This window comes from Puntigrus tetrazona, chromosome 6 (assembly GCF_018831695.1).
Source record: "Puntigrus tetrazona isolate hp1 chromosome 6, ASM1883169v1, whole genome shotgun sequence".
NCBI classification, from domain to species: domain Eukaryota; kingdom Metazoa; phylum Chordata; class Actinopteri; order Cypriniformes; family Cyprinidae; genus Puntigrus; species Puntigrus tetrazona.
This window is the reverse complement of record NC_056704.1, coordinates 26019996-26045352: the sequence shown is the minus strand read 5'-3', so window position 1 is coordinate 26045352 and position 25357 is coordinate 26019996. Positions and strand designations below refer to the sequence as shown.

General features: G+C 38.1%; 3 protein-coding genes across 8 annotated transcripts; 2 read left to right on the top strand and 1 right to left on the bottom strand.

Annotated features, from left to right (window-relative positions):
- Positions 1–3626: 3626 nt before the first annotated feature.
- On the bottom strand, positions 3627–7761 carry cysltr3 (cysteinyl leukotriene receptor 3). Of its 2 annotated transcripts, none has more exons than XM_043241035.1 (2): positions 6888–7761; positions 3627–5321 (listed from the first exon to the last, which is right to left on the bottom strand). In XM_043241035.1, the coding sequence occupies exons 1-2, from the start codon at positions 6892–6894 to the stop codon at positions 4144–4146; spliced, it is 1185 nt and encodes a 394-aa protein (XP_043096970.1). In that variant the 5' UTR covers positions 6895–7761; the 3' UTR covers positions 3627–4143. The 2 variants fall into 2 exon arrangements, with proteins under 2 accessions (XP_043096970.1, XP_043096971.1); XM_043241036.1 differs by lacking the exon at positions 6888–7761 and adding an exon at positions 5432–6867.
- Positions 7762–8020: 259 nt separating this feature from the next.
- Positions 8021–19064, top strand: rbm5 (RNA binding motif protein 5). 2 transcript variants are annotated; one of them, XM_043241442.1, is made up of 25 exons: positions 8021–8181; positions 8682–8719; positions 8825–9014; positions 9094–9249; positions 10037–10106; positions 10716–10789; positions 11545–11628; positions 13116–13176; positions 13620–13685; positions 13879–14039; positions 14226–14323; positions 14436–14523; positions 14614–14682; positions 14767–14836; positions 14946–15046; positions 15476–15608; positions 15696–15787; positions 15875–16048; positions 16614–16754; positions 16847–16915; positions 17005–17178; positions 17646–17720; positions 17822–17922; positions 18020–18149; positions 18659–19064. In XM_043241442.1, the coding sequence occupies exons 2-25, from the start codon at positions 8703–8705 to the stop codon at positions 18782–18784; spliced, it is 2520 nt and encodes an 839-aa protein (XP_043097377.1). In that variant the 5' UTR covers positions 8021–8181; positions 8682–8702; the 3' UTR covers positions 18785–19064. The 2 variants fall into 2 exon arrangements, with proteins under 2 accessions (XP_043097377.1, XP_043097376.1); XM_043241441.1 differs by having other exon boundaries at positions 16847–16924.
- A 937-nt stretch (positions 19065–20001) lies between these two features.
- LOC122346531 (protein rolling stone) lies at positions 20002–24534 on the top strand. Of its 4 annotated transcripts, none has more exons than XM_043241232.1 (5): positions 20002–20049; positions 20836–21023; positions 21286–21405; positions 21721–21943; positions 22836–24534. In XM_043241232.1, exons 3-5 carry the CDS (start codon positions 21310–21312, stop codon positions 23378–23380), a joined length of 864 nt encoding a protein of 287 aa, XP_043097167.1. In that variant the 5' UTR covers positions 20002–20049; positions 20836–21023; positions 21286–21309; the 3' UTR covers positions 23381–24534. The 4 variants fall into 4 exon arrangements, with proteins under 4 accessions (XP_043097167.1, XP_043097168.1, XP_043097166.1 ...); XM_043241233.1 differs by having other exon boundaries at positions 20004–20037; XM_043241231.1 differs by having other exon boundaries at positions 20008–20366.
- Positions 24535–25357: the final 823 nt, after the last annotated feature.

The following is a 25357-nucleotide window of genomic DNA, read 5'->3' as shown; positions in this document are numbered from 1 at the left end:
TTGCTAGAGAAAGTAACTGTAATTTATTTATTTATTTTTTTTAAGTCCGTTTTGACTGAATTAGCCTTTCCTCGTTCTTTAGACTTCCTGGAGTAAATCATGCCATCATCGTTTTGATGTTTTTGGGTATTTTTCCAGTATGATGTGTGCACGCCTTTGCCAGAAACGAGTTCAGGTAGCCATTTCTTCGAGCCGTATTTTGTTTTCCAGGCCTGGAAAACCCACGAGAGTTAATCTTAATTATGCATTGAATTTACACGTACAGTTGCTTGATACACAATTTTAAAGATTCTTATGGACCAAACACTTGGAACCCTGGCTTTGGGTCAACGGCAATAAAATGCTATTTTGCCAAAAACCAAAGAAAGTTATTAAGCAAGCAAGCTATTAACATGGCTGTATAAACAGAAGTTGTTCCAGCCAGAGCATCTTCTGTACTGCACTCGACCGACTCGCTTGCCTGATAGTGCTTTTGAGTTTCCTTTTTTGGTAGCCTACTTGGAGCTCTTCACGCTGTCCAGTAACGGGAGTCTGTAAGTGGCCCTTACCGTTCTTAACATTTCTAAATAAACCGGCTGCTGAGAAACCCGATCGTCTCGGCACGTCCTCGCCTTGCGCTGGAGCCGGTTTTGTGAATTACCGTTCTGCGTATTGTTCAATTATTAAACGCTTGTCTGGATGCGGATCTGGAGCAGTTCAGTGAAAGTGACCGTTTGCAACTGACTCGCTCTGTCTACACCGCTTGCTCCAGTGAAAATGTGGTTTTGTTTGAATTAAGAGAGAAATGAGCACTTCTCGCAAAACAGAAATAGTCCGAAACGAATGCGTGTGTGGATTTGATGTGAGAGAACAACAGGAGGCAGGCTTTTGGATTATGGACCCGTGTTTTAACCCCAAAGCAATGGTTTGACATTAAAAACATCTTAATGATTGATTTGTTTCTTACAAACACGCAGCTTTTGCTTAGCGATTAGCAATTGTGATGGTTTTTATCAGCTGTCTAGACCGCAGAGGATCTGTTGGCGAGCAAGTGATGCAATGCAAAATTTCTCCAAATCTGTTCAGATGGAGAAACTAACTCATTTCGAATGGCCTGAGGGCGGGTATGTTTGTTTTTCTTGTTTTTTTGAGTGAGCTGTTCCTTCTGTGGAATGCAAAACGAGATGCATTGAAGATAGTTTTGGTCCAAATAACTTTTGGAGTCCATTACCATCCATTCATTCACTTAAAATGAATTATTATTACGGCACGAGGGAGTATTTTTAATGGAACTGTCCCTTTTAGGGGCTAATATTGTTCTAAAAAGAAACGGTAAATAATGGGTTTGTGAATTTGCAAACAATTGCTAATTTTGCACGTAAATGCGTCTTTGAACATGTATCTACAACAGTGCATTCTTTGTAGACTTATACAAGCGGCTCTTTGTCGCCGCTTATTATGCAATGGTCAGCAGTTATCTTCAGGAAAAGCAGACGCGTTATAAAACCTTAGAATTTCTTAGGTATTAGATATTCGTTGTTAATACATATGTCCAACCAGCCAATCGTGTGGCAGCAACTTCAGCATAAAAGCATGCAGAAATCGTTCAGCTTTTGAATCCAAAATACAAAGAGGCTACGAAACATGATCTGCATATATATACGAATAATTATAAGATGAATATGTGGCCAAAAACACGGTGCTGTGATGTCATCATGACTCTCGTGTAGAAAGACTGCATGCATATTTTAGTGCTTTTATTAAAGGGTTTTAATAAATGGTTTTCAGTGCAACGTTCCTGGGTGGTCAAGAATATTTAGATTAGAACACGTGCCTCAGTAACTCGGTCAGATATCTGTTTTCTCTTTCTGGTGTGTTGTTTTTCCTCCTTTTCTCCAAAGGAAATGATTTTGGGCCAATTATACCTTATCTGACAGATCTATTCCTGTTTCTTACGAAAAGTATGCAGGCCGGACCGTGTGTATGGAAGATGCCTCAGTTTAGCGGTGACTTCCTTTAGAAACAAACCAGTTTCTGAGACGCAATCCCACTCGTGATTATGTTGTTAGAAATCAAATACCAGCTAATTACTTCCCATATGCATTTAATGAAATGGCCCGCATTATTTATAAGCAAACTGGGCCACAGAACGCATTGCTCTACGTTAAGAGTTTACTGATTTATTGTGGAATAAATGATAATAACGGAGCGTAGCTTTTATGAAACCGCTAAGCTCACTTGAGTAGTTCAAACAGTGGTCGAGACCGATACATTTGTTTTTGTGATTTTTATTGAAACCGACTTCATAAACGACCTTCTTCACATGCTTTACAAGCAAATATTTACATGCACTTTTTAATGGCAAAAAAAGTGAAGGCAATCATGTAAACCACAACATATAAGCTATGTTAAAGTTTTAATGTAAAGTAAAGCTATGCTGTAGGACGCCTTCATGAATGCATTGAGGTGTAGTTGGTAATACTGGCCATATATGCAATGAAAAAGCAAAATATTAGCAAAACCAGCAGTGATATATTTTATCCCAAATTGCCTCTTATACATAATATCTGTTTAAAGACTGATTAGCCATATCTTGGTGTTTAGAAGCATTAGACAGTGCACTCTTTTCATATCCTCAATCATATTACCTGGAGTTGCAGCCGAGTTCCACTGAATATCCTCTTAATGGGGTAAAAGATCATGCATTTTTATGTAGCTGTTGTTTTCTTTTAAGTTTAGGGACTCTTGTTTCAAAACTATGCTCCAGTAAAGTAATGAATGCAATGAATCATTTCTGATTAATGCTGTGGAACAATAAGCAGAACGAGCTGCTTTTGAAAACACCTTCTGCTTGCCTGGAATCTTGACTAAAACTGCAACTTGCAATAAACTTGTTTAAACGTAGCTTAGGGGGGGTTCACAAAAGAACATAAATAACTGTTTTACAATGTAAACACGAAAACCAAAAAAGCATATCAGATATTGTAGTCTTGGAAGAAGGAGATGGGAAATGCTCGAGCTCATCAAGATGTCTGGATTTTGATTGATTTGAAGATTTCTTCTAAAACTCTAGGGAAGCACATGAGATTTCTATCTGAGAAAATGGGAAATCTCAGCAAACATCTCCATTTTCTCCCCATTTAACCTTAATCGTTCTATAGATAACATTTCTGGGATTCAGGTACTGACAAGATACCGTTTGTGACTTACTTTCTGTGATCTCTGTGTTTTACAATAATGTAGGACACATTACCATGCCTGTGTGTATACTATCCATCACATGTTCCATGTGATATTAGTAATTTTCAATACTATTTAGGGTAGATAATGTGGATGATATGCACATTGGGATGCAGTCTATGACCGGAGTGGGTGTGGCCTTGAAGGTAAAACTCTGGCTTCAGTGCTATTTTTAATGCGTTAACACGCGAGACGCAGGTCAAAAGAAAACAAAAAAAAGCGCGGTCTAAAGGTGTTTTTTTTTACTTTCACTTCCTTTATTGAGTGTCACGTTTTGCACGCTACGCTGTTTGATCGAGGCGCGAGCGCAATGGAGCAACATGGCCGTCTAGCTCATATTTACATAGAAAAAAAAACGGAAGTAGCACAAAGGAATGGGAAAATGCGTTCTGCCAGAGACTAAGACATCTTTTCAGACTGTTTAATAGTAATTTGGTTTAATTATGCTTTTAACACCTTTTTTTTTAACTCGGAAGAACTGTTCAAACAACAAACTTTGGTCGCTATCGCAGGCATTTATCGTTCTACGTAAAACATTTGGTGTAAAAACGTTCTAAAATGTTCCTGAATGAAAAATGGTTTACTGAATAGGTTTTTTTGGGAAGCCAACAAAGTAATTTTTATGCCACGTTTTTTTAAGCGCGTACTCGGATTAATCTTGCAAGAACATGTCCAGGATGCCACTTTCTTGGGATAAAAGCATTTGCCAAATGCACAAATCTAAACATGACCTATTTCTGAGGTTGTGTGAAGTTCACCCACATTTCATCCAATGCACAACATCTTTCACATTTCAGTCTTTTGGTTGAGAACTTTAAAAAAAAGCAGTGGAAAAACAACCTAGATGCTCTACGTTCACTTTTTCAAGACATAGTTTTCATGCACTCGAATTTCTTCCTCTTCGTCAAGTGCAACTATCTTTTACTACAGCAAATCATCACGGACTTGCTTTTCTTCAGAGTCAGACAGTTTGCACTGCTTGTCAGACTTGCACTCGTCGGGTGCCTGTTCGTTTATGACCTGGCAGGAGCATTGCAGAAAGTCTTGGCGTACCGAGGTGAAGCCTTGGCGCCTTGACTTCTGGGAGCTGCTTCGGCGACGAAAAGACGGATAAAGGCCACTGTTGCTGAGCGAACCTAAAGTCCTTCGATCTGAAACTCTACGGATGGTCGTGCGGAACGTCTCTCCTGCGAAGTAGTACAACAAGGGGTTGAAGCAACTGTTGGATGCCGCCGTGCACAAAGAGACCACCAGAACTTTCAAGAGGAACTCGATGACCGGGCAGCTCTCATTTAAAACCTTGGCGTAGAGATGGAGTGTGCGAGCGATGTGATATGGTAGGAAACACAGCAGGAATGTGCTCAGGACAACGACGATCAAATACAGAGAGCGTCGGCGGGTGTTTCTTCTTCGATTGACGAGGTTTTTTTCTTTGAGTTTGTAGATGATGCACCCGTAGCAGATGAGAATTATAATGAACGGAATGACGAATCCAAACGAAACCCCCGCATAGTTCAAGCTATATATGCGACTCCATGACTTGTTGTTGCCCGGTTCAAAGCAACGCGTCACGTTATTCCGCTTGGTAGTACCCGTCATGAGGAAAGGCAATGACAAACAGGCCACAAAAACCCAGATCGCAAAACATGATATTCTGGCTCTCCATACCGTAGCCAGGGTCTTGTTGCGCATGGGATAAACTACAGCAATGTACCGCAGTACGCTAAGACCTGTCAGAAACAATACGCTCGTGTACAGGTTGACGTAAAAGGAATATACACACCAGCGGCAAAACCAGTCTGGAAAGTCCCACTGACCGCCTCTAAAATAGTAGACCAGACGGAAGGGCAACGTCAAGGAAAAGCCAACATCTGAAATAGCCAGGTTTGTCATAAATACGGTGTTGGCCGACGTCTTTGGAGTGAGGCGCAGGAAGACGAACAAAGCCACGGAGTTGCTGAAAAATCCAATGGGAAACACGACACTGTACGTGACTTTGTACGCCAAATATTTGAAATCGTCACTTTCCTCGCACGTCTGATTCATGTCAGGTTCTTGGGGGGCGTCGAGCCAAGATGGAGTAACCGATGTGAACGCAAGAGCTGGAGGCAAAAAGAATAACAATTAGAAACTAAACGAACGTGTCGCGGTCGGAAAAAGCATTAAAGGATCAGTGCACTTTCAAATAAACATTTCCTGATAACTTACTCACCTTTAACCTTGGTTTCTTTTAGACGGAAGAAAGGAGTACGTGACTACCTGGAAACTTTCATTTGAAAGTGAACTAATCCTTTAAGCATGCAGAATATTATCATTTTCAGCTACAACAAGATGTCGTTCTCTGGGGTTTGTGGTTTTTATAATTCAATAAAACGCAATAATAAAAAAAATAATGAGCCACTGAGCCAAGAGGTCAATCTGTACGTCTTTTGCCTAGGCCGACCTGAACTGTTGTTCGCATAAAATGTGAATTAAAAGCTGTCTGCTTGCATTTTTGCTCCCGATGCAAGACTGGTGTGGTCGCACCACAAAAGACTGGGCATGCTGATAATGTGATGAAGAAATGACATTAAAAAGTGATAAGTATTACAGTTTAGCCCTTGCTCAACAATAGCTTACTAAACCAGGAAAAAGACTGGGGTTTATAAACTTCCCTTGCCTTTTTTTAGGTTAAAAATTTACAATGCCATAGAGATTTAATACACAGAAAGCAGGGCAACACAAGCGTAATATGCTTTACATCATCTAAAATGTTTCTATGCACAATATTTCTAACCTTGTCATTTTTATGTAGTTTTACAATCATTTTGTATTTAAGACTTTGAATATAAAAACGTTCATACGTTGTGAAAGTGAACTGCAAAAGGGGCTGAAAAAAGAAACTGTTACGATTATTATTTAAACAAAGGGAAAAAGGATTGTTTTATATTTGCGTGGGTTCATGTTTATGCCTTTTTTAACTACTCAAATATCGTTATTTTATCAAAAAGTCTGCTGTTTCTAGTAGTCCCATCCATAGCTCATATGCAAAACGTATGCAAAAGTATATCCAGAGAGTGAAATGAAAACAGCTGCACACTAACAATATTCAAATGATGGCTGTAAATACACACCTGAAACACAAAAAAAGGGCTGTTGTTCTGCATAAGGAAATTGTGAATTATTAATATGACTAATAAACCAATTTTCTGGAAGTAACATAACTGGTAGACTGGATAAATACTCTTGCTCTTCACTGGAATAACTACTCTTAACAAGTTTTCCAACTGGTCTCACACTCGAAGCACCTCGAGGTAGCAGCATGTTTTTCCAATCTTACCATGGTAACACAAAAGTACTCTGGGGGTACTATGGTACAGAAAAGGTAAAATAGTTGATACCTCGGTTTATACCATGGTACTGAAATAACAGCATTTAGGGTTCTCTGGGGTACTCCCTTAGTGCAAATCTAAAATAAGGTTTCTGTGCACCTGTTTGCTTAATCATTTTGGATGCCAAAGACGTGCAACTGTACAAAAAGGTAAAAGTAAATATCACTGAACCTAGGATACCATTTAAAGAACCGTGCAGATTTCATTTCAGAACTATTAAACTGTACTTTTCGTGTTTTAAAAATGAATGTGAAGGTCAGTACGACTCACAATGAGACTAGTTGGAGTTTTGCTCACCTGTCATTCCCTCTTGACCATCATCCTCCTCCTCATCAGCGGACTGATGAATACAGGTACGTTAAAATGACTGTAGCCTCCCTATGAGAGCGTCATACAACAAAATGTCAAAATGTTCCTCTCTCAGCAGTTTCAAGCGTCTGCTTCCTTTATCGTGGTCTTGAAGAGTGCCGCCTCTTTACTTGAGTGTCCCATCTTTGATTCCAGCACTCAAAAAAACAAAGTGCACCGGACTCTCTTATAGCGAAGAGAGTTACGTCCGAATCTTTTATAGAATCGAATGCTCCCAATGATTCGCACGAACCGATTCGCACGACGTTTTTATTCCACTGCAGAAATGTGAAACAAACTGCGCAGCATTTTTTTTTTAAAGATATGTAACCACATCGGTAAACGATATTGCCTCTTACAAAACTTTAACGTAAACTTTTACTTCTGGAGATTTTTTTTAAACAGCGATTCAAAGGAATTGGATGAATATAGCCTATTGAACGAAACGAATAGATTCAACTTTCAGAAGAATTCAAGAGAAACCACACCTTCGTGAGTTTTTTTTTTTTTTTATTTCTGTTGGTAGTTTCTCTGAGCAGGTGTGATAGCTTTCTATGCGTAATTCATGTGAAATGTAATTGCGTAATTCTCTTAACTCTATACCAAGCACGATACCTCCATAATACAGGTTTAATAATCGTATTACGATGTTTTTTTTTTAAAAAAACTTATAAAACAAAACAAAAACATATAGGCTTATGTAATAATAACATCCGAATATAAATGCAAATGTGAAGAAGTTCTAAATTGGTCAAAAATAATATAACTGATGAGTGAATGCTTTTCAAACGTAGTATATGTTCAATGTGCACTAAATGCCAGCCCCTGAGAAGAAAGAAATGCTAATTTTAAAGAAAAATGTCAGACGTACGTAGAGGTTTTTTGCATCTGAACCCTTCACTCTCTCTCTCTCTCTCTCTCTCTCTCTCTCTCTCTCTCTCTCTCTCTCTCTCTCTCTCTCTCACACACACACACACACACACACACACACACACAAGGTAAATCGGTCGACTCAAACGGTCAAAGGAAACTACATTTCCCATCATGCAACAGCAATAACACGCCGTCTCCCCTAAAGGCATTCTGGGAAGGAGAAGCTTGTAGACCATTTTAGCTGCAGATGACATCGAATGACCCGACGAAGAGTGCGATCTTTCGTTTAGAAGGAATCTGCTAGCAGTCGTTAGATTTCTCAGTATATATGAGAAATATTTCATTTCAACGATTCGTTGAGATATATTTGGTAAGTTTCCGTTGTTTGGTGCTTGTCTTGCGCCTTTTTCAACGACAACCCGACGACGCGGTCTCCATTTTGAAGCGTCTTCCCGTAGCTTACCGAACTTCTCACATAACGAAAATGGAGACCACACGAACAAAACATCATGATGCAACTCCTATAAGGTTTATTGGACATGTACCGTATATTTTGCATGGGCATGCACCATGGTGTCCTTTGTAGTACATTGAATTAACGTTGCCAAGTAAATACCGCGCCATTCGAATGCGTTTAGTATTTCCTTTACAAAACTAGTGATTTTATCCAAATGCTAATACCATGGTAATTTGATGCATACCGTGGCATTTCTTTACCAATTTGTGTTTTTTAATTGAACTACATCTCCCCCAATTTGGTCAGTCCAACACAAGGTTATACATCTGTGATATGTGCAACAAACTAATATTGTTACATAATTGAAATATTTCTTATGTTTTATATATTCCATGTATATATTTTTTTAACAGGCCTTATATTGAGAAACAAAAATGGGTGCAGATAAACGGTGAGTGTTTTATGATTTGTTAAGTTTTTATTGAAGTAAATTTGCCATAACCTAATGTAGATGGTTGACATCCTAACAATGTTCATTGGTTATTGGTTTAACTAGGATTAGCCGTACAGAACGCAGCGGCAGGTACGGCTCTGAACAGTCCCGTGATGACGACCGCAGGGACCGGCGAGATCGTGATGACCGTGGATACGACTCCCATCGCTGGAGTGACGATCGCCGAAGTGACCGCTACGATGGAGAACGGAGTGACAGAAGTGATCGATACTGGAGCAGGGACAGTCCTGAGGTGAGTACTGTTAAAGCGTTTCTTGGGTCTTATGATATCAGATTGATGCTAACTTTGCCAAATTTCACCGGTGTCACAGCGAGGGAGGAAGCGGCGCAGCAGTGATGGGTCTGATGATGGACACCACTCCGATGGTGATTACTCAGAGCATGATTACAGAGGAGACCCAGCTGACGAGAAGGAGAGCAAGACCATCATGCTCCGGGGTCTGCCCATGAACACTTCAGAGGGAGATGTAAGATGTTGTTGTTTCCCCACCCAAATGCAGTGTCTTAAAAGGTTTCCGCAGTATTGAAAAACCTGAATATCAGGTTATTGAAATTGCATTGAAATTTCTGAAAAGATATTTTTCAGTAATAAACAAATTTAAGAAATTACATAAATTACAAAATTCAGTCTATATCATTGACATTTTTAATAAACACATAAAAAAATAAAATAAAAAATAAAATATATATATATATATATATATATATTTATATAAAATGTATTTTCTTATATATATATATTTTTAAATATATTATTTTTTATTATTATTATTAATAATATTATTATTATTATATATATATATATTTTTTTTTAAAAATATTATTTGTAAATATATTATTTATATATATATATTTTATTTTTTTAAATATATTATTTGTGTGTGTGTGTGTGTGTATATATATATATATATATATATATATATATATATATATATATATATATATATATATATATAATAAAAAAATTATTTAAAAAAATATATATTTTATTCTTTCTTTTTTTTTCGAGCTCAGAATTAAAAATACTATAAGATAGTAAATATTCAAGTCATAGAAGCAATAAATTTAAGAAAATAGTTTTTTTTTTTTCAAATTTTTTTCAAAATGCATCATAAGGTTTTAGGTTTTGACTTTGATATGTTATCCCAGATTTCAGTAAGTTGAAGTAGAACCTATTTAGTTTTACTGTTAGTTTTAAAACTAGGATTTAGTTTTACTGTCACACTCGATCTGACCTTTCCTTGCTATCCACAGATTCGAGCAGCCATTGAGCAGCTGGAGGGGCCAAAGCCGATGGATGTGAGGCTGATGAAAAAGAGAACAGGTGAGACTGATGTACCGCGGGTCCTTCCTCTCCCAAACAAACCTGTGTCCACTGGGCCAACCTGCTTCCGCTCAAGCGCCTTTTGCCATAGCAACATGTTATATGTCCAGTTTTACCCTTTCAGACTACTGAGTTAAAAAAAAATGTTTGCACATTTGATACGTGTTTGGAGGTAAGTTTTGCCTGGGTTTTGTGTGGCTCAAAATTGGCACAGTTTTATTCATGCCAATTGAAGTTGCATGAGCACAGATGCAGTCATGTAGCTTCTTTATCATGTTTAAGTACAAACATATTAAAGGTCTTCTTCAAAAGTCAATCTGATGGCAGCATCTGTCTCATAAAGATTATTTGCTTGTTAACTAGTTGTGTTTATGAATGTTTGCTTTGTTTTGATTATTGATTCAGCTTACTTTATCAGTGTTAGACCAACAGCTAGAATATTATAAGCTGCTGTTGCTATGGTAAAAGCTTCCAGGCAACCCCCTACATCTCTTTGGCCTCTCCGGGTCAAGGGGGTCACGAAGCAGTTTGTGACAGAGTTTGAATGTTGTACCACTGAACCATATAAACTAACACGCCTCCCGTCTGTATATCTGAATGCCTCTCTAGGTATAAGCCGAGGTTTCGCCTTCGTGGAGTTTTATCACTTGCAAGATGCTACCCGATGGATGGAGACCAATCAGGTTGCTTCCTAATCACCAAGTCTAGCTTTTGCCCTGGGGAATAATGCAAATTAAATAGAAAAATATAAATGGAAGGAAAACAAAAAACAAATATGCTGCCCCAGCAGACTATATGGACAGAAATGGACCAAGCCGCTGTTTTTGAAGGCAAGGTGTGACCAAAACATAGAAGAGCCATTTGATGGATACTCTGGCTTCATGTTATTAACTTTACCAGAACTTTGTTTGTTAGCACGGGTAAAATAATCACTGATTTTTACAAAGGGAAGTACATCACACAGTTCAGGTGTGACTTGAATGACTCATATGGGGTTTAAACCACAATTTTTGCCAATGCTGTCATCATACTCTTACGATTGTTTTTTTGTTTGTTTGTTTTTTAAGTGATGTTAGGTTTCGAGGCTAGAAGTAGAAGTGTTGGTGCTGTATTTAAAATCCCATTTTATGTACATCACTATTAAGAAATGAGCAGTTTTTAGTAGTAATATAGTTTTGCGCAGAGAAAGTAAATGTGGTAAGCCTATGCTTCGTCTTCAAAGTCCCCCCATCCCGTTTATGAAAGGAGTGCCTTTTTTTTTTTTACACTCTGTTCCGGCCCCATCCGGACACTCGGGTCCCAAACACACACCATCTTACACGTTAAACCCTTCCGGCGATCCTCACCCTAAACCCTTCGTGGCTAATGTGGTTGTTCTTGGGCTGAGATTAAACCTTCGTAAGAGAGGAAATAACCAAACCCTTTCTTCCTTTTCCAGAAACTGCTGTCCATTCAAGGCAAGACCGTTGCCATGCACTACAGCAACAACCGTCACAAGTTTGAGGACTGGCTCTGCAACTCAGTAAGTTTCACAGTCTTTCCAAGATGTTAAACTGAAATTACATTGCCGTGTTTCATGCTGAGTGTTGTTTATTCTGAAATTTCATTGTAAGATATTTGTTAAAAATGGTTTTGGCTGAAGAATGGAAAGGTTTTGGTTCTGTTTTTTCTATTACTCAAGATTGCATTAAATTGACCAAAAGTTAAAGACATTTACTACACTACAAAAATTTCTGTTTCATTGAAAAAAAAGTAGCACAACTGATTTTAATTTTTAAAATAATTTTAATAATAATAATAAATATGAAAAGAATGATTTCTGGAGCATGTGACACTGCAGTTGGCATCACAGGAATAAACTAGTTTACAATTTTATTTTTTAGTAGACTTAATTTCCCCAAAACAATAAGTCTCAACACCAGTCTTGTGAAAGTGTTAAAAGGGTCATATGATGCAATTTCAAATTTTCCTTTCTCTTTAGAGTATTAAAAGCTCTTGGTGCATAAAGATCTGTCGAGTTTCGAAGACTAAAGTCTCAAGACCAAATAGATATTCTTTATAAAATTTGACACTTCCCTCTAAAACGTCTCGCTTAAAAATGCCCCCACTTTGTGACATCACAGTGGGAGGGATGTTTTCATAACACTGCGCAAATGTTAACTCAAAGAAAGACGACGGAGCTATTATTCTAGCTGTAGTGATGCTGCTGTGTCATGTGTGGTTGTGAAAGTGAAACTACTTTCTTTGTGCTTTCAAAAGATGACACAACTAGAAATCGGGGTTAAGTTGTATTAACAACACTGTTCTAGAACAGATCAACACAAATATTAGAGTGTGTTCAACGCATTTACAGAAGACTATTTCCTGAACCTGGGAGCAGCTATGCTAGCTGTACACAGACTATCTGGCACTTCTGACTCGCAACCTTTGTTAGTTAGGTTTTGTTAAAATAATTAGCTACTTTTCAAATGCAAGTTTCAAGCAGTGAATGGTAGTGCTGTTGTCTCTTGTTGTTTCTCCAATCACGAATGCAGACATGGTGTTAAGTTTGAGACACGATGCAGTGGATAAAAAGTACTAAGTTATGATAATCAGTAATTGCCTCTGCTACATGCAACAAATGCCTCGTTTGCAATGTGTTAGCGGCTTCATGTTATGATAAGGTGCCAGTCAGAGCTGCTTCTTTTTTTATACACAAAATAAGGTTCTTTTTAGCAACATCATATGACCCCTTTAATCTACAGCATAGTTGTTATATTTTGCATTAAAATAAATGGAGGATACTGTCGAGAATAAATAACTCATCTAAGGACTTAGAAATGTTTGCCCGACATCCCTGGCTTAGCTTTTGTTTTTAAAAATTAGTTAAATATGTAGCATCTCAGTTTTTCAAATGGTCCACTTGGTGGATGTCCATCACGGTAAGTGTTCAAGCCACTCTAGTGTGCTTGTTACCTGGTGCCCCAAAGCAGAAGTGTCAATTAAAACACTATGACCGGTTGCTTGCAGTGTGGCCTGTACAATTTCCGGAGGAGGCTGAAGTGCTTCAGGTGTGGCGCAGCTAAAGTGGGTAAGTAGCTCCCTGAGCAGGAAGCTGCTGTGTGCACCCATCCGGATGGTCCAGTAAAACACAACCATGCCCTTGGAGCATTTGTTTAAACTGATGGGTTGTTTATGGGGTGTTATCATGTACAGTGTTCCAAATATATATTAATTGTTTTTATCACCCATGATAGCTGATATGACAGCTGGTAACATTATGGCTCCACTTAATTGTTTAACATGCTTGCTAGTCAATGTATAAGCACTCATATTATCATTTTACAGTAACTGCCTACTTAAGGCCAATATTTTAAACAAAACACTTATTCTTACTGAGGACAGTGTCATTCTGGGAACGTAGGGATCATGTATCTTAACCTGCCTATAGCCTTTGTATTGGGCTTTTTCAGTGATCAGGCTTTTGTGTTTAAAGAAACTCAGTGTGCTTTTATTCTTTGTGTTTATTTTCAGATTCTGAGTCCAGCAGCACCACAGGAACCACAGACACCCAACCCAGCGGAGATTATTATGGAGATAGTAAGCACTTCTTAATAAATAGCGCTTTTGAATTAGGGGAGGCACCAAAAAATATCATCTGTCAATTGCGTATTATTGGTTTCCAAAATTATGATGCTAATAATTTGAATGCAAATGTTGGCCAATACTGGTATGACTTGTGTTGTTCGGTGCATGTTTTGCATTGACGCTGATATGTTTGCATGTTTTGTAGCCATCATACTGAGAAACATTGCCCCTCACTCCACTGTCGAAGCCATTCTGACGGCACTTGCTCCTTATGCCAACCTCTCTCCTGGCAACATCCGCCTCATTAAAGACAAACAGACGGGCCAGAACAGAGGGTTTGCCTTCGTCCAACTTGCCTCTCCCTTGGTAAACTTTTTATTCTTCCCAGAGTCTATACCAATCTCTTTTTTTTTTTTTTTTCCGAAGATTATCTTAAATATATAGAAGAGAGTTAAACATAAACAAGAAACCTGGTTAAAATGATTAACGTTCAGCAAGTTGCGTGTACATTTGTACCACTTTTAGCACATGATGATGTTTGTGGTTTTGCAGGAAGCGTCACAGCTCCTCACCATCCTTCAGGGCTTACAGCCACCTCTCAAGCTGGATGGGAAGACTATCGGAGTAGACTACGCCAAGAGTGCTCGAAAGTACGCATCTCTCGCTCGCATCCTCACGCGGTTGATTTACTCTGAAGAATGTTTCCATTTGCTATAGCTTGATTAATAATTCAGTTTACTGACATGCCTTTTTGTTTCTCAGGGACCTGTTATTGCCAGATGGGAACCGTGTAAGTGCTTTTTCGGTTGCTAGTACAGCCATTGCAGCTGCTCAGTGGTCCTCCAGTCAGGTATGAACAACTCCATTGTAATTTTGCCTCAATGTAAAAACAGACCTGTGCATGCATGACTGGTTTAATTGACTATGTTTCACTTTGCAGCCTCAGCAGAGTGTGGAGCCGACATCAGAATACAGCTACCTGCAGGAGGGATATGTACCTTATTCACAGGTCAGCTGACTGCTCCAACTGAAACGCCAGAGAATTCATATAAATCATTTTGATGGTACGCTGAGCTAAGGTTTTGTTGTTTAGGACTACCAGGCGTACTATCAGCAGCAGGCTGGAGCTGTGGACCCTTCCCAGGCCAACGGCATACTTGGAGGTAACCTTAGCATGACATTGTCTATTTATTTTACTTGAAAGAATCCTAATAGGATTTTGCCAGATCACATGTTCTGTTATGAGAGTAAAAGTGTGTTTTGGATTTGCAGCGGCTCCAGGTGTAAAGGTTCTTCCTGCTGCTTCAGGAGTGGTCATCTCTCAGACTGCGCAGGTCTATCAGCCTCATATCATCGGCCAGCCAGCTGCTCAGGTGACGACTTATGCTATGACTTACTAATTCTTTTATTAGATCGCTTTTACTGTTCCTTGTTTTGTAAGGATGTGCTTTAAGGGCTGTAAGATGGGTTTTTTAAAAAAGACTAAATGCTTACAATTACATTTAAACAGCTAAATATCAAACACATTTTTAATGTTTACAATGACTTAGTCGTGGAAATAAGTAATTTAATGTGTTCTTGAATGTAAGTGTTTCTGCTTAGCACCATTAACGGTTGATATGTTAATTTAAACATTCTTAAATATTCACTAATTGCAAACCTGGGGGGGTTTATTTATGATTCTAGTTTCTGTAAACAAACATAAAATGAGCAGCTTACATTTCTGCTAGAAATATCTTTTGAGAACGATTGTGCTAATGTAACAGTTGTTCTAATCTCATCATAACGCACTTTATTGTCAGGCATTGCAGATTGAAGGCAAATCTCAGCCTATCGCAGCTGCTGCCACCATTTCTGCTCCAGCAACCTCTGCAGCGTCTGCTTCGGCTGCAGCAGCCAGCACAGCAACAGCTACCTCTCAGGAAAACCAAGCCAGTAAGAACAGATCGCTAAATCCATATCACATCAGAAGACATTATATGCTACACGTTTCTTATTCATTTCCCCTCTAATTTCTTCTAGCTGTCCCAGACACGTCATCTTATCAGTACGATGAGTCTTCCGGGTATTATTATGACCCCAGCACTGGCCTTTACTATGACCCAAACACGCATGTACGTACGCCACGCGCTTTTCAACAAGCCCATACTGGATTTCATCTGAGTGCATGTAGTTCTAAGTCGTGTTGTTATTTTCTGTAGTACTACTACAATTCCCAGACTCAGCAGTATCTGTACTGGGACGGGGAGAAGCAGGCCTATGTGCCCGCGGTGGACGCCAACAACGCGGCTCAAAATGCTGCTGCTTCCTCATCCACGCCTCAGAAGGATGGCAAAGAGAAGAAAGAGAAACCTAAAAGCAAAACCGCTCAACAGGTAATAATTCAATATGTTTGAAAGCATTTAAATTACTGTTCTGAGACTAAACACACTTCATTTTTGGTTTAATGAGAATCAATATGTAATTGTGTAGTTTTTTTTTTTTTATATATATATAAAATTAATTTTTATCGTTGCCCGCTATGGTCTAAATATCTGTAACTTATTTAATATTTTTTTTGTATATTAGTAAAAAAAAATTTCCTTGTAAGGCTTTGTTTTTAATTAGGAAATTAGTTTGGCTGTGCTGTTCAGACAGCTTGCAAAATAGTAAAACCAACATGACAAAGAATGGTGATAAAATCGTGAATTGTGGTATTTTGGGTCTTTTGCCTCAAGCTGCCCATTTTGACTTTCTCAAACCAACAAGCAAACTTTTCTTTAACAACAAACTTAGAGGCTTAAGTTTGCAAAGTCATCTGGTGATAATTTCTTGTATTGCTGTAGAAGAAAAACAAAAGCAATGTCCCAGCAGCCACTTACAAAACCCTAGCAACACGCTAGCAGAAAATGTCAAACATCTGTTTCAATCCACTAATGCTAAAAGATTTTTGTGCACTAGATTGCTAAGGACATGGAGCGCTGGGCCAAGAGTCTGAACAAACAGAAGGAAAATTTCAAGAGCAGCTTCCAGCCCATCAGTCAGGAGGAGAGGAAGGAAGCGGCGGCAGCAGATGCTGGCTTCACGCTCTTTGAGAAGAAGGTATGAAAAATGGAGACACTTAAATGAGGATTGTTGATCTGCTTTAATGATTATTTTGTCATAATACACTGTTGTTCTTTGCCTGTGAGCAGACAGGAGCCCTGGAGAGGCTTGTAACAGAGGCGTCCAAAGCCACAGAAGAAGAGTGCTCCTCATCAAAGGTCCCCGATGTACTGTGCACATCTTACAAAACATGTTAAGTTATAAAGTCGTGCTATGTGGTTAGTTAACACGCCGTGCTGTGCTGCAGGTGGGGCTGGTGGCGGCGTATAGTGGTGACAGTGAGCCTGAGGAAATCATGGAGGGCGATGACAAGGAGGACAAACTGACTGACTGGAAAAAGATGGCCTGTCTGCTGTGCAGAAGGCAGTTTCCAAGTAAAGAAGCTCTGATCCGCCATCAACAGCTCTCAGACCTGCACAAGGTAATGAGCTGGATCTGTTTAATTGGTTTACAATCATTGCAATCATGTTTAAAAGGCTTTTTTGTGTGTGTTTTGGCATTTTGTCAGGACAGCATGAAATACACTTACATCAAACCGTCCAACATGCAACAAAATGTCCTTAAAGTTTTAAGTTTATGGAAGACGTCTCTCTTGCTCTCCCAGACTGCATTTAGTTGATCAAAAGTAGCATTGTGAAAAATTTAAAATAATTGTTTTCCATGTGTATACCTATAATATATAATGTATACCTGTGTTGGAAAGCTGAATTTTCAGCATCATTGCGCTAGTCTTTAGAGTCACTTGCTGCTCAACAAACATTTCTAATTTATATAACAGCATATTTTCAACTTTCTTTTTAAAAGCATTAAAAATCTTCAGAATTCAGAATTTTTGTCCTCTACATTGTTTTATTTACATCTTTAAATGCATACATCTTTGCATTACAGCAAAACTTGGAGGTTCTCAGGAGATCCAAACTGAGCGAAGCAGAACTGGAGGAGCTGGAGAGGAAAGAGACAGAGGTGCGAGCCCTCATCATGATCACTACCACACTTCCTCCTTTTAAAGAGTGTTTTCTGGATGTGGCTGACACTCTTGTGCCTTTTTACCTTGTACTAAACAGATGAAGTACAGAGACAGGGCTGCTGAGAGAAGAGAGAAATATGGTATCCCTGAACCCCCTGTGCCCAAGAAAAGGAAGTTCACCCAACCAACACCTGTTGTGTAAGTGTTGTTGACGCACAAGTTTCTTTTAGTAGTGATGTTTACTAATACAATTGCAATAGCAATATAACTGCATTTTGTGCAATGTGTTTTACAGGAATTACGAACAGCCCACTAAGGATGGTCTGAACAGTGATAATATCGGGAATAAGATGCTGCAGGCCATGGGTTGGAAGGAAGGCAAAGGTCTAGGCCGAAACCAGCAGGGCATCACAACACCTATTGAGGTACGGCTCATGAAAACTGTCATGTTGCCGCGGTGTACTTGGTGTTTAGTTTAACACACATGTGCTCTGAACGTTAGTATAGATGTATTTGAGTAGGTAGCGTCTGTTAAAATATGAAAAACATGCAAATATTTATAGTTTGGCGAGCAACAAAAAGTTTTTGCACAAATTTTGAAGTTGAAAATCCAAAGTGACCTAGATTTGAGTTCGTATTCAAACTTGAATATGTATATTTTCATTGGTATATTGTTTAAATGAAAGGGCAAAGTGTGTGTGTGTTTATTTTAAACATAACCCTGCTTTCAATGTTGACAGCACTATAATAAAGATGCATTTTAATGTTCTTGAAAGGTGTTAACAATGACCTGGCTGTTTTTGTTTTTGTTTTGCAACTCAATGATAGTATACAGGTGTGGCAGATTAATTTAAAATCCCTGTCACACCTAAGTAGCTTTATATGGAGATACTTTAAATAACTGAGACATGAATCTCTGTCCTCTTGCCTGCAGGCTCAGTTGAGAATGAAGGGAGCTGGTCTGGGCACTAAAGGAAGCAACTACAGCCTCTCTGCCTCAGATACTTACAAAGATGCCGTCCGGAAAGCCATGTTTGCTCGCTTTACAGAAATCGAGTGATGTCATGTCAGTTTGACTGAGAAGAGGAGGGGCACAAAAAGTCTGGATTGTGACTTTCATTGTGAAAAGCGTCATGTATTTTGACTTCAGAAACTGTTATTGAACATAAGATATGTGACTAGAAGAAAGTGTACATATGTACAGAGTCCTCGAGAAATGTGAAGAACGCGTTTTTGATTTTGATTATTATTTGCTTTTTCCAAAATAGATCTTGAACTTGTGTAAAGTTTATATATGATCTCATTTTTGTACATAAGAAAATAAATGAGACTCAACTGAACTTGATTGCTTTCATCTTTTGGGTGTAAATCTTTTCTCAAGACTTCATACTAACGGAGTTGTACTTCTAAAGTGAAAACTCTTCTGTGAAGCCACTTAAGGATATTCCAATGACTTGTCTTTTAATAATAGTTTGTTGTATTGTTACTATGGTAATGTTGAATGGCATTTGCCTCTCAAGGTTCTCACTTCTTGTAAATCTGCATGTTTGAACATGTTTGTTTTGCTGGTTTCATTCATTCACCGCCCCTGGCATAGTTTTTAATTTGTGGAATGCCAGAGCAACACCTTGTTCGCAGGAATACACTTTTCTTTTTTATTTTCAAGAGAGCAATAAACTTGTTTGTAATATCACGGCTGACGGACAAGGTTGACAAACTTGACATGTCCGTGACACCAACAAACTTTCACTACAGCAAACAATGTTGTTTTCCTTTAAGTGGGAAGAAATTGTAACAGTATCCCATATGTTCATAAACCATAAAATATATAGGCCTATAAACATACAGTACATCTGCATGTCCCCATCTTGCAATATCAACCTAAATATATAAAATCACAATATTACAAAATGACGTTTTTGTGTTAAATTCTAATAATCTTTGAATTATTAATTGATAGTATTCGTATGAACTTTATAAAGGCTATTCTGGCTATTGTTTGTGGAGCGTGTGTGAAACGAAAAGCGCGCGAATCTTCGCGCTGTTGCTATGGCGAACGCGAATTGGTTAGCGAGCGTCATTTTAGCCATTAGCAATTTGATTAATATGTTTGCGTCTTTCCTTTCTATTATCTATTGTCAGTCAAAGCTTTAATTGATGTGCCATGGTGATGGGTAATCAATTTATAGATTCTTTCCCGACAACTTTTAGTTGTTTTTCTTAGTGCGGCCCCTTTAAATAACGAACCCCAGTTCCCAGTCACATCATTTCACAGGAAGTTGCGCCATTTTGGAAGGGGATAAAGATAAGCAAGTAGCCTTTTTGGTGAATTCTGATATTTTGTGCTATTAGTTGGCTTGTTTCGTTCCAAAACGTTTTATTCTGTTTGATAATCTGTTGTAAACAGCCAGTCCTTCGGTTTCCAATGAAAACACTACCATCCTTTCAAAAACGATATGCAAATAATCACAATTTCACTGAAATTACAATTTATTTGTTATCTTGACCGGATCATATTTTGAAAGGCTGGTGTGAAAACTGATTTTATTTTGAATTACACGTGTATAGAAACGAAAGATTACAGGATACTTTGATTTAGAACACTTGACCGCCATCGTCTTCAGTTGAACGAAACAATAAATGTAGGATATGTAACATTAAAGCCATTTTGTGTGAAATGCAGGAAACCCTGTTGTATATCTGCAGCTGAATAAGAGCAAAGTGAATTTGGCTAACGTTAATGCCATCTTATGTCAAATATAGAAGGGTAAAAGATTGCAGTGACCTCCTCTAATGCTTTCAATCCACTTAAAACATGTTCAAATGAGACCAAAACTCTAGCAAAATAAATATATTTAGATATAAGTTGTGAGCAGCTGTGAAATAAGTGGCATACTATATAGTATGAATGTAAGCATGTATTAATGGAGAAAGCAATAACTAATTAATGCAAATTAATTGTAAGTTTCACCATTTGATACCATACCTGTACCGTGGTGCTTCACTTTGCAGCACTTTTAGTACATGATTTTTAACATTTATCCACATCTCAGAGATTTGATGTTGTTGGTATGCATGAGAGATTCACATGTTCACCATTACGGTTTGCAGCTCCAGTTATTTCATTAGATGTTTCCCAGACAATCAGCGCAGTGTCTGTCCTGCTGCTACGGACACGTGAACATGAGCTCACGGTCACATCTGATAGATTAGACTACCAAGGTGTAAGAGAGCTTTCCATGCATACATTTCTCTGGTGACTGCAGCATCTTCACAGCAGTGGATGCATTCCTGCAAAGGTTAGTGAAAGACTTTTATTAATCAGGTCATTGCAATATTACTTTAAAGGGCAGGTCTTTTTTTTTTTTTTTTTTTTGATAGGTGCAGCATTATTATAAACCAGAAATACTGGAAATAAGTCTTTTCTAATATGATCTAATGCATAATGAATGTGAAAACAGTTTTTGCCATCAACACAAATGTGAAACTGTCTTCCAAGTATGCAGATGCATGGCATTGCGAGTGTTTAACTCATTCTGAGGTATGCTTTTTTTTTTACAGGAGGAGCGGTTATTGGTGACAGACATGGGTGCCAGTTGGACACAGAGCTGGAAGGAGGAGTTCAAAGTTCACAAACTCCACCTTCTCACCTCTAAACCAGAGCTTCTGCTTCAGCCACGGGTTAGAGTCACTAAACTTCACACACTGACACAATGGTTTACGTGGATGAAGACAAAGTTAGTTCCAGTACATGTATGCCTGATGAAAACCCCGCAGGGTGAAGGTTTTTGCTGGTCCAATGTGGTCTAACAGCCCTAAACTGCTTGGTCTGATAATGTCAAGAGAAAACTAAGAAAAACTACTGTAGTTAGCCACCGCTTTCATTGTTATAATTGACTTGTAGATAAATGCATGTGTGTGTGTAACATATAGGTTTCCAAAATTCATTATATTACAACAAAAAAATTGAAATAACTTGTCTGGTTTTGTTTGCAGTGGAATATTCCTCCGTTGTTGTGGCTTCTGTACAGATGTTTTATGCTGGTCTACACTTTCAGCTGGTTTATCTACACAGCTCTTCTCTTCAACACACCTAAATTCCTAATTTTTCTCAGCCATATCTCATACTGCCTCATGGTTATCTACTATCTGGTTTCTCTTTGTAATCTGGCCTGGGCTTTCTTGGAAATCAGATGCGGCTCTTACAGAATTAAAAGAGGTACAATTGTTGTGCAATGTGTTATGTTATACTACCGATTGCCACACAGTTATGCTTAAAAAAAATACTCAAGTCACACTTGTGCTATTGCATTATAAGAGTAAAAACAAAAGGTACAAAGTGAGTTTTCCCAGCAGTCAGTATAGTTTTGCATTGTTTTCCAGCCAATTTGAGCAATTTAATGTAGTTGCATTTCAAATATAAATGCATTACTAAAACGTGTATTTATTTTTATTATTTAGTCAGTTTAGTTTTGTTAGTTAGCGGTGGTGCCAGGGAAATTTGAGCTGAACAGAAAAAGTCTTTATTGTTGAATTCTGATTAGACTGCAATATAAAACATCAAACATAATCTGTCTTGAAGTTCTGCAGGAGCTTTTCTCAAAAGGAAGCGCAGTATTTGCATTTTTACGTGACGTTCATTTAACCAATGTTGCAGTAAAATGCTTTGCTGCAGTACATACGCCACTGAAATGTTTGTGGTTGCTCTGATGTTTTTTTTTTTCCCACCAAGGCTACATTTATTGGTTCAACAATACAGTAATACTGTGAAATTTTGCTACAATTTAAAATAACTGTTTTACATCATTTCAAATGTAATATATTCCGGTAATGCAAAACTGAATTTTTTTAGCAGCATCATTGCAGTTTTCAGTGTCACACGATCCTTCAGAAATCATTCTAATATGCAGATGCTCTGCTTTAGAAACATTTCTCATTATGATAAAAGTTGGAAAAAATTTATGCCGCTTAATTTTTTGAAATAACACTTTACACTTGAGCAATGTAATGCATCCTTGTTGAATAAAATGATTAATGTCTATAATTTCTAAAAATGAGAAATTAAAAAAGAGGCCTATACATGTGTTTAAAGCAGTCTTTTCCTCCACCAGGTGTCAGTGGTGAATGTGAGAGCCTCCTTTCTCTCCCCGTCTCTCTCCCCGCTGCTCTCTGTCTTCAGTGGTTCCTGCATTCTGTGATGGGCTGTTGTTCACTGACCGTCTCCTTTCTGTACTGGACCATAATTCACCCCTCTGACCAGCACTCCTTCACCGCCTTCAACATCAACATCCACGTTATCAACAGCATCCAGACCACCGTGGATCTGTTGTTGTCCTCCACACCCGTTCATCTCACCCACTTCTTCTACCCAGTGCTGGCCGGAGCCCTTTATGTCGTATTTGCTGTTGGTTATTGGCTAACGGGTGGCACAAACATGTTCGGTCAACCCTACATCTACAGCATTCTTGATTTCAGTGGGCACCCCCTAGCGGCAACACTTTGCATTCTGGGAGTTTGTCTGCTTTGTTTGCCATCCTGCCACTTTGTGCTGTGGAACCTGCTCTTACTGAGGGAGTGGATGGTGAGCAGGGAGGAGTCGAGGAGAGTTGCTTTAAAGAGTGAGGTTTGGTGGTGGGTGAAGGTGTCGGAGGAATGACCTTTGACCTTGTGCCTTCAATGGATCCAGCAGGAGCAGCAGCAGGAGGACAGCCATGATGGAGGTCAATCACTCACTCTTGTTTGAAGGACTTCCTGGTCTGTCTGAAGAGGCTTCTGGTGCTAGTAATATTTTACAAATTTCTTACAAAGCTTAATCATAATTTTCTAAATGTTGTTGGTTTGAAATACCCTAAAACAGTTTTAAGGAAACTGCTAAGGCACTTTTTTACCTTTTAAATACTAATATGTAGACTTAAGGTTAAAATATCTGTATTTTATACTGATGTTGTTTTCAGAATATGGCAGCAACATTTTCAGGTATTGAACTTTACGTACATTTATGTAAAACCAACATATTTCATGAACTGTTACAGTATTAATATACAAAACTACTGCCGTACTACAATCTTTTTTGGCATTTTGTACTTTTATAATACACTGACATCCTTCATAACTAGCTTTTCCCCAAGCTGAGGTGAATATTAAGATAATATAGACAGTGCACACAGATACAAAGCACACTAAACAGTAAAATGATGCAACAGACATTCAAAACAACAAAAGCTGAAACTTAAAACACTAATGTACATGTAGAAAAGAGAAAAAAAACTGTTAATTCAATAAATGATGTTGAATTTTGGGAACATCAGTTTATGTTATATATAACTCATGCAATTTTATTTTACAATTACATCTATCTAAAACTATCACTTTAGAATTACAACTTCTTTTTACTTTATAAAAGGGAATTTAAATTAAATAAAAAATGTTATACTAGAATTTCACAGACTTTCTTTCTTTTTATGGCAATGGCTTGTTTGTGTTATTGTATAAACTAGGACATGTACATTGCACACAGTTTATGTATATTTGTTTAGTCTAAAAAATACGTAGGCTAGTTTTTAATAATTGCACAACAATCTAATGTAGCAACCTAGGATTGGTAGAGGGTATATCTGGAGATATTTTCTCAGGCCTAGATCAGAAAAGATCAGTGATGACACTGGAAAATATGTCAATGAACGGTTTCATTCATTAAATGAGTTAAAAGAGTAGCCCTTAAGTTGATGCAGTAAAAATTTCAAGCACTAGAGGTCTGCAGTGCACTGTAAAATAAAATTGCAGATAAAAATAAAATTCCACATTGTTTCACTCCTGCTTGTATGTGTTCTGACATCAAAATGCATTTAATGTCTGATATACAGGAAGATAAAAAAAGTATGTGCCCACTTCAAAAATATAGGATTAAAAATTAAGTTTTTAAACAAAGAAATAGCAGTTTTGAGCAGACATATTACACTTTTTTAATTGAATATATTTAATTGGACCATGTTGTTATGAAAACGTCATGTGCTATTCATAATCCAGCCCAGTTTGTTTTTTAAACATATTTTGCATTTAATATTTTGATATTTTGCAGATTTTTAGCATTGGTTGTAAATTAACATTTTTTACTATTATTATATTAAACACAAAAATTCTTATTAATGTAATGATGTCAATTAAATTGACACTGGTTGACATGGGCGTGCTTAATAATTACAATAATATTCATAATAATAATAATCATCATCATTCTTAATAATTATTTCATCTTATGCTTCTGAGCTGAAATGCACTCAACTGTATTTAAGATGGTTAAGTTGGTCAGTCTCACAAAGTCTGAGCAGTTAAAGCAGCGGTGTTGGACTTTGGCCTGTGGTCTCCCGTCGTCTCGATGGTGTTCCTGCCGTATTGGCGTCGAGTGGGAGTGTGTCTGTGCTGTTTGCCCTTCAGCGCTGGTACAATAACACTCATGCTCGGTTGAGAGGGGTCGTGGCAGCGGCACACAACGGCCTTTAGCTTGAGTCACTCTAGTTGTTTTTGGTCTCTCGTCATCATGACCCCCGCTGAATCAAAGCTTTCAATATCCGTCTGTGTGATTCAGAGCTGAGTCAGAGCACTGAGATGCTAGTGTTTGCTATGTGTGTGTTTG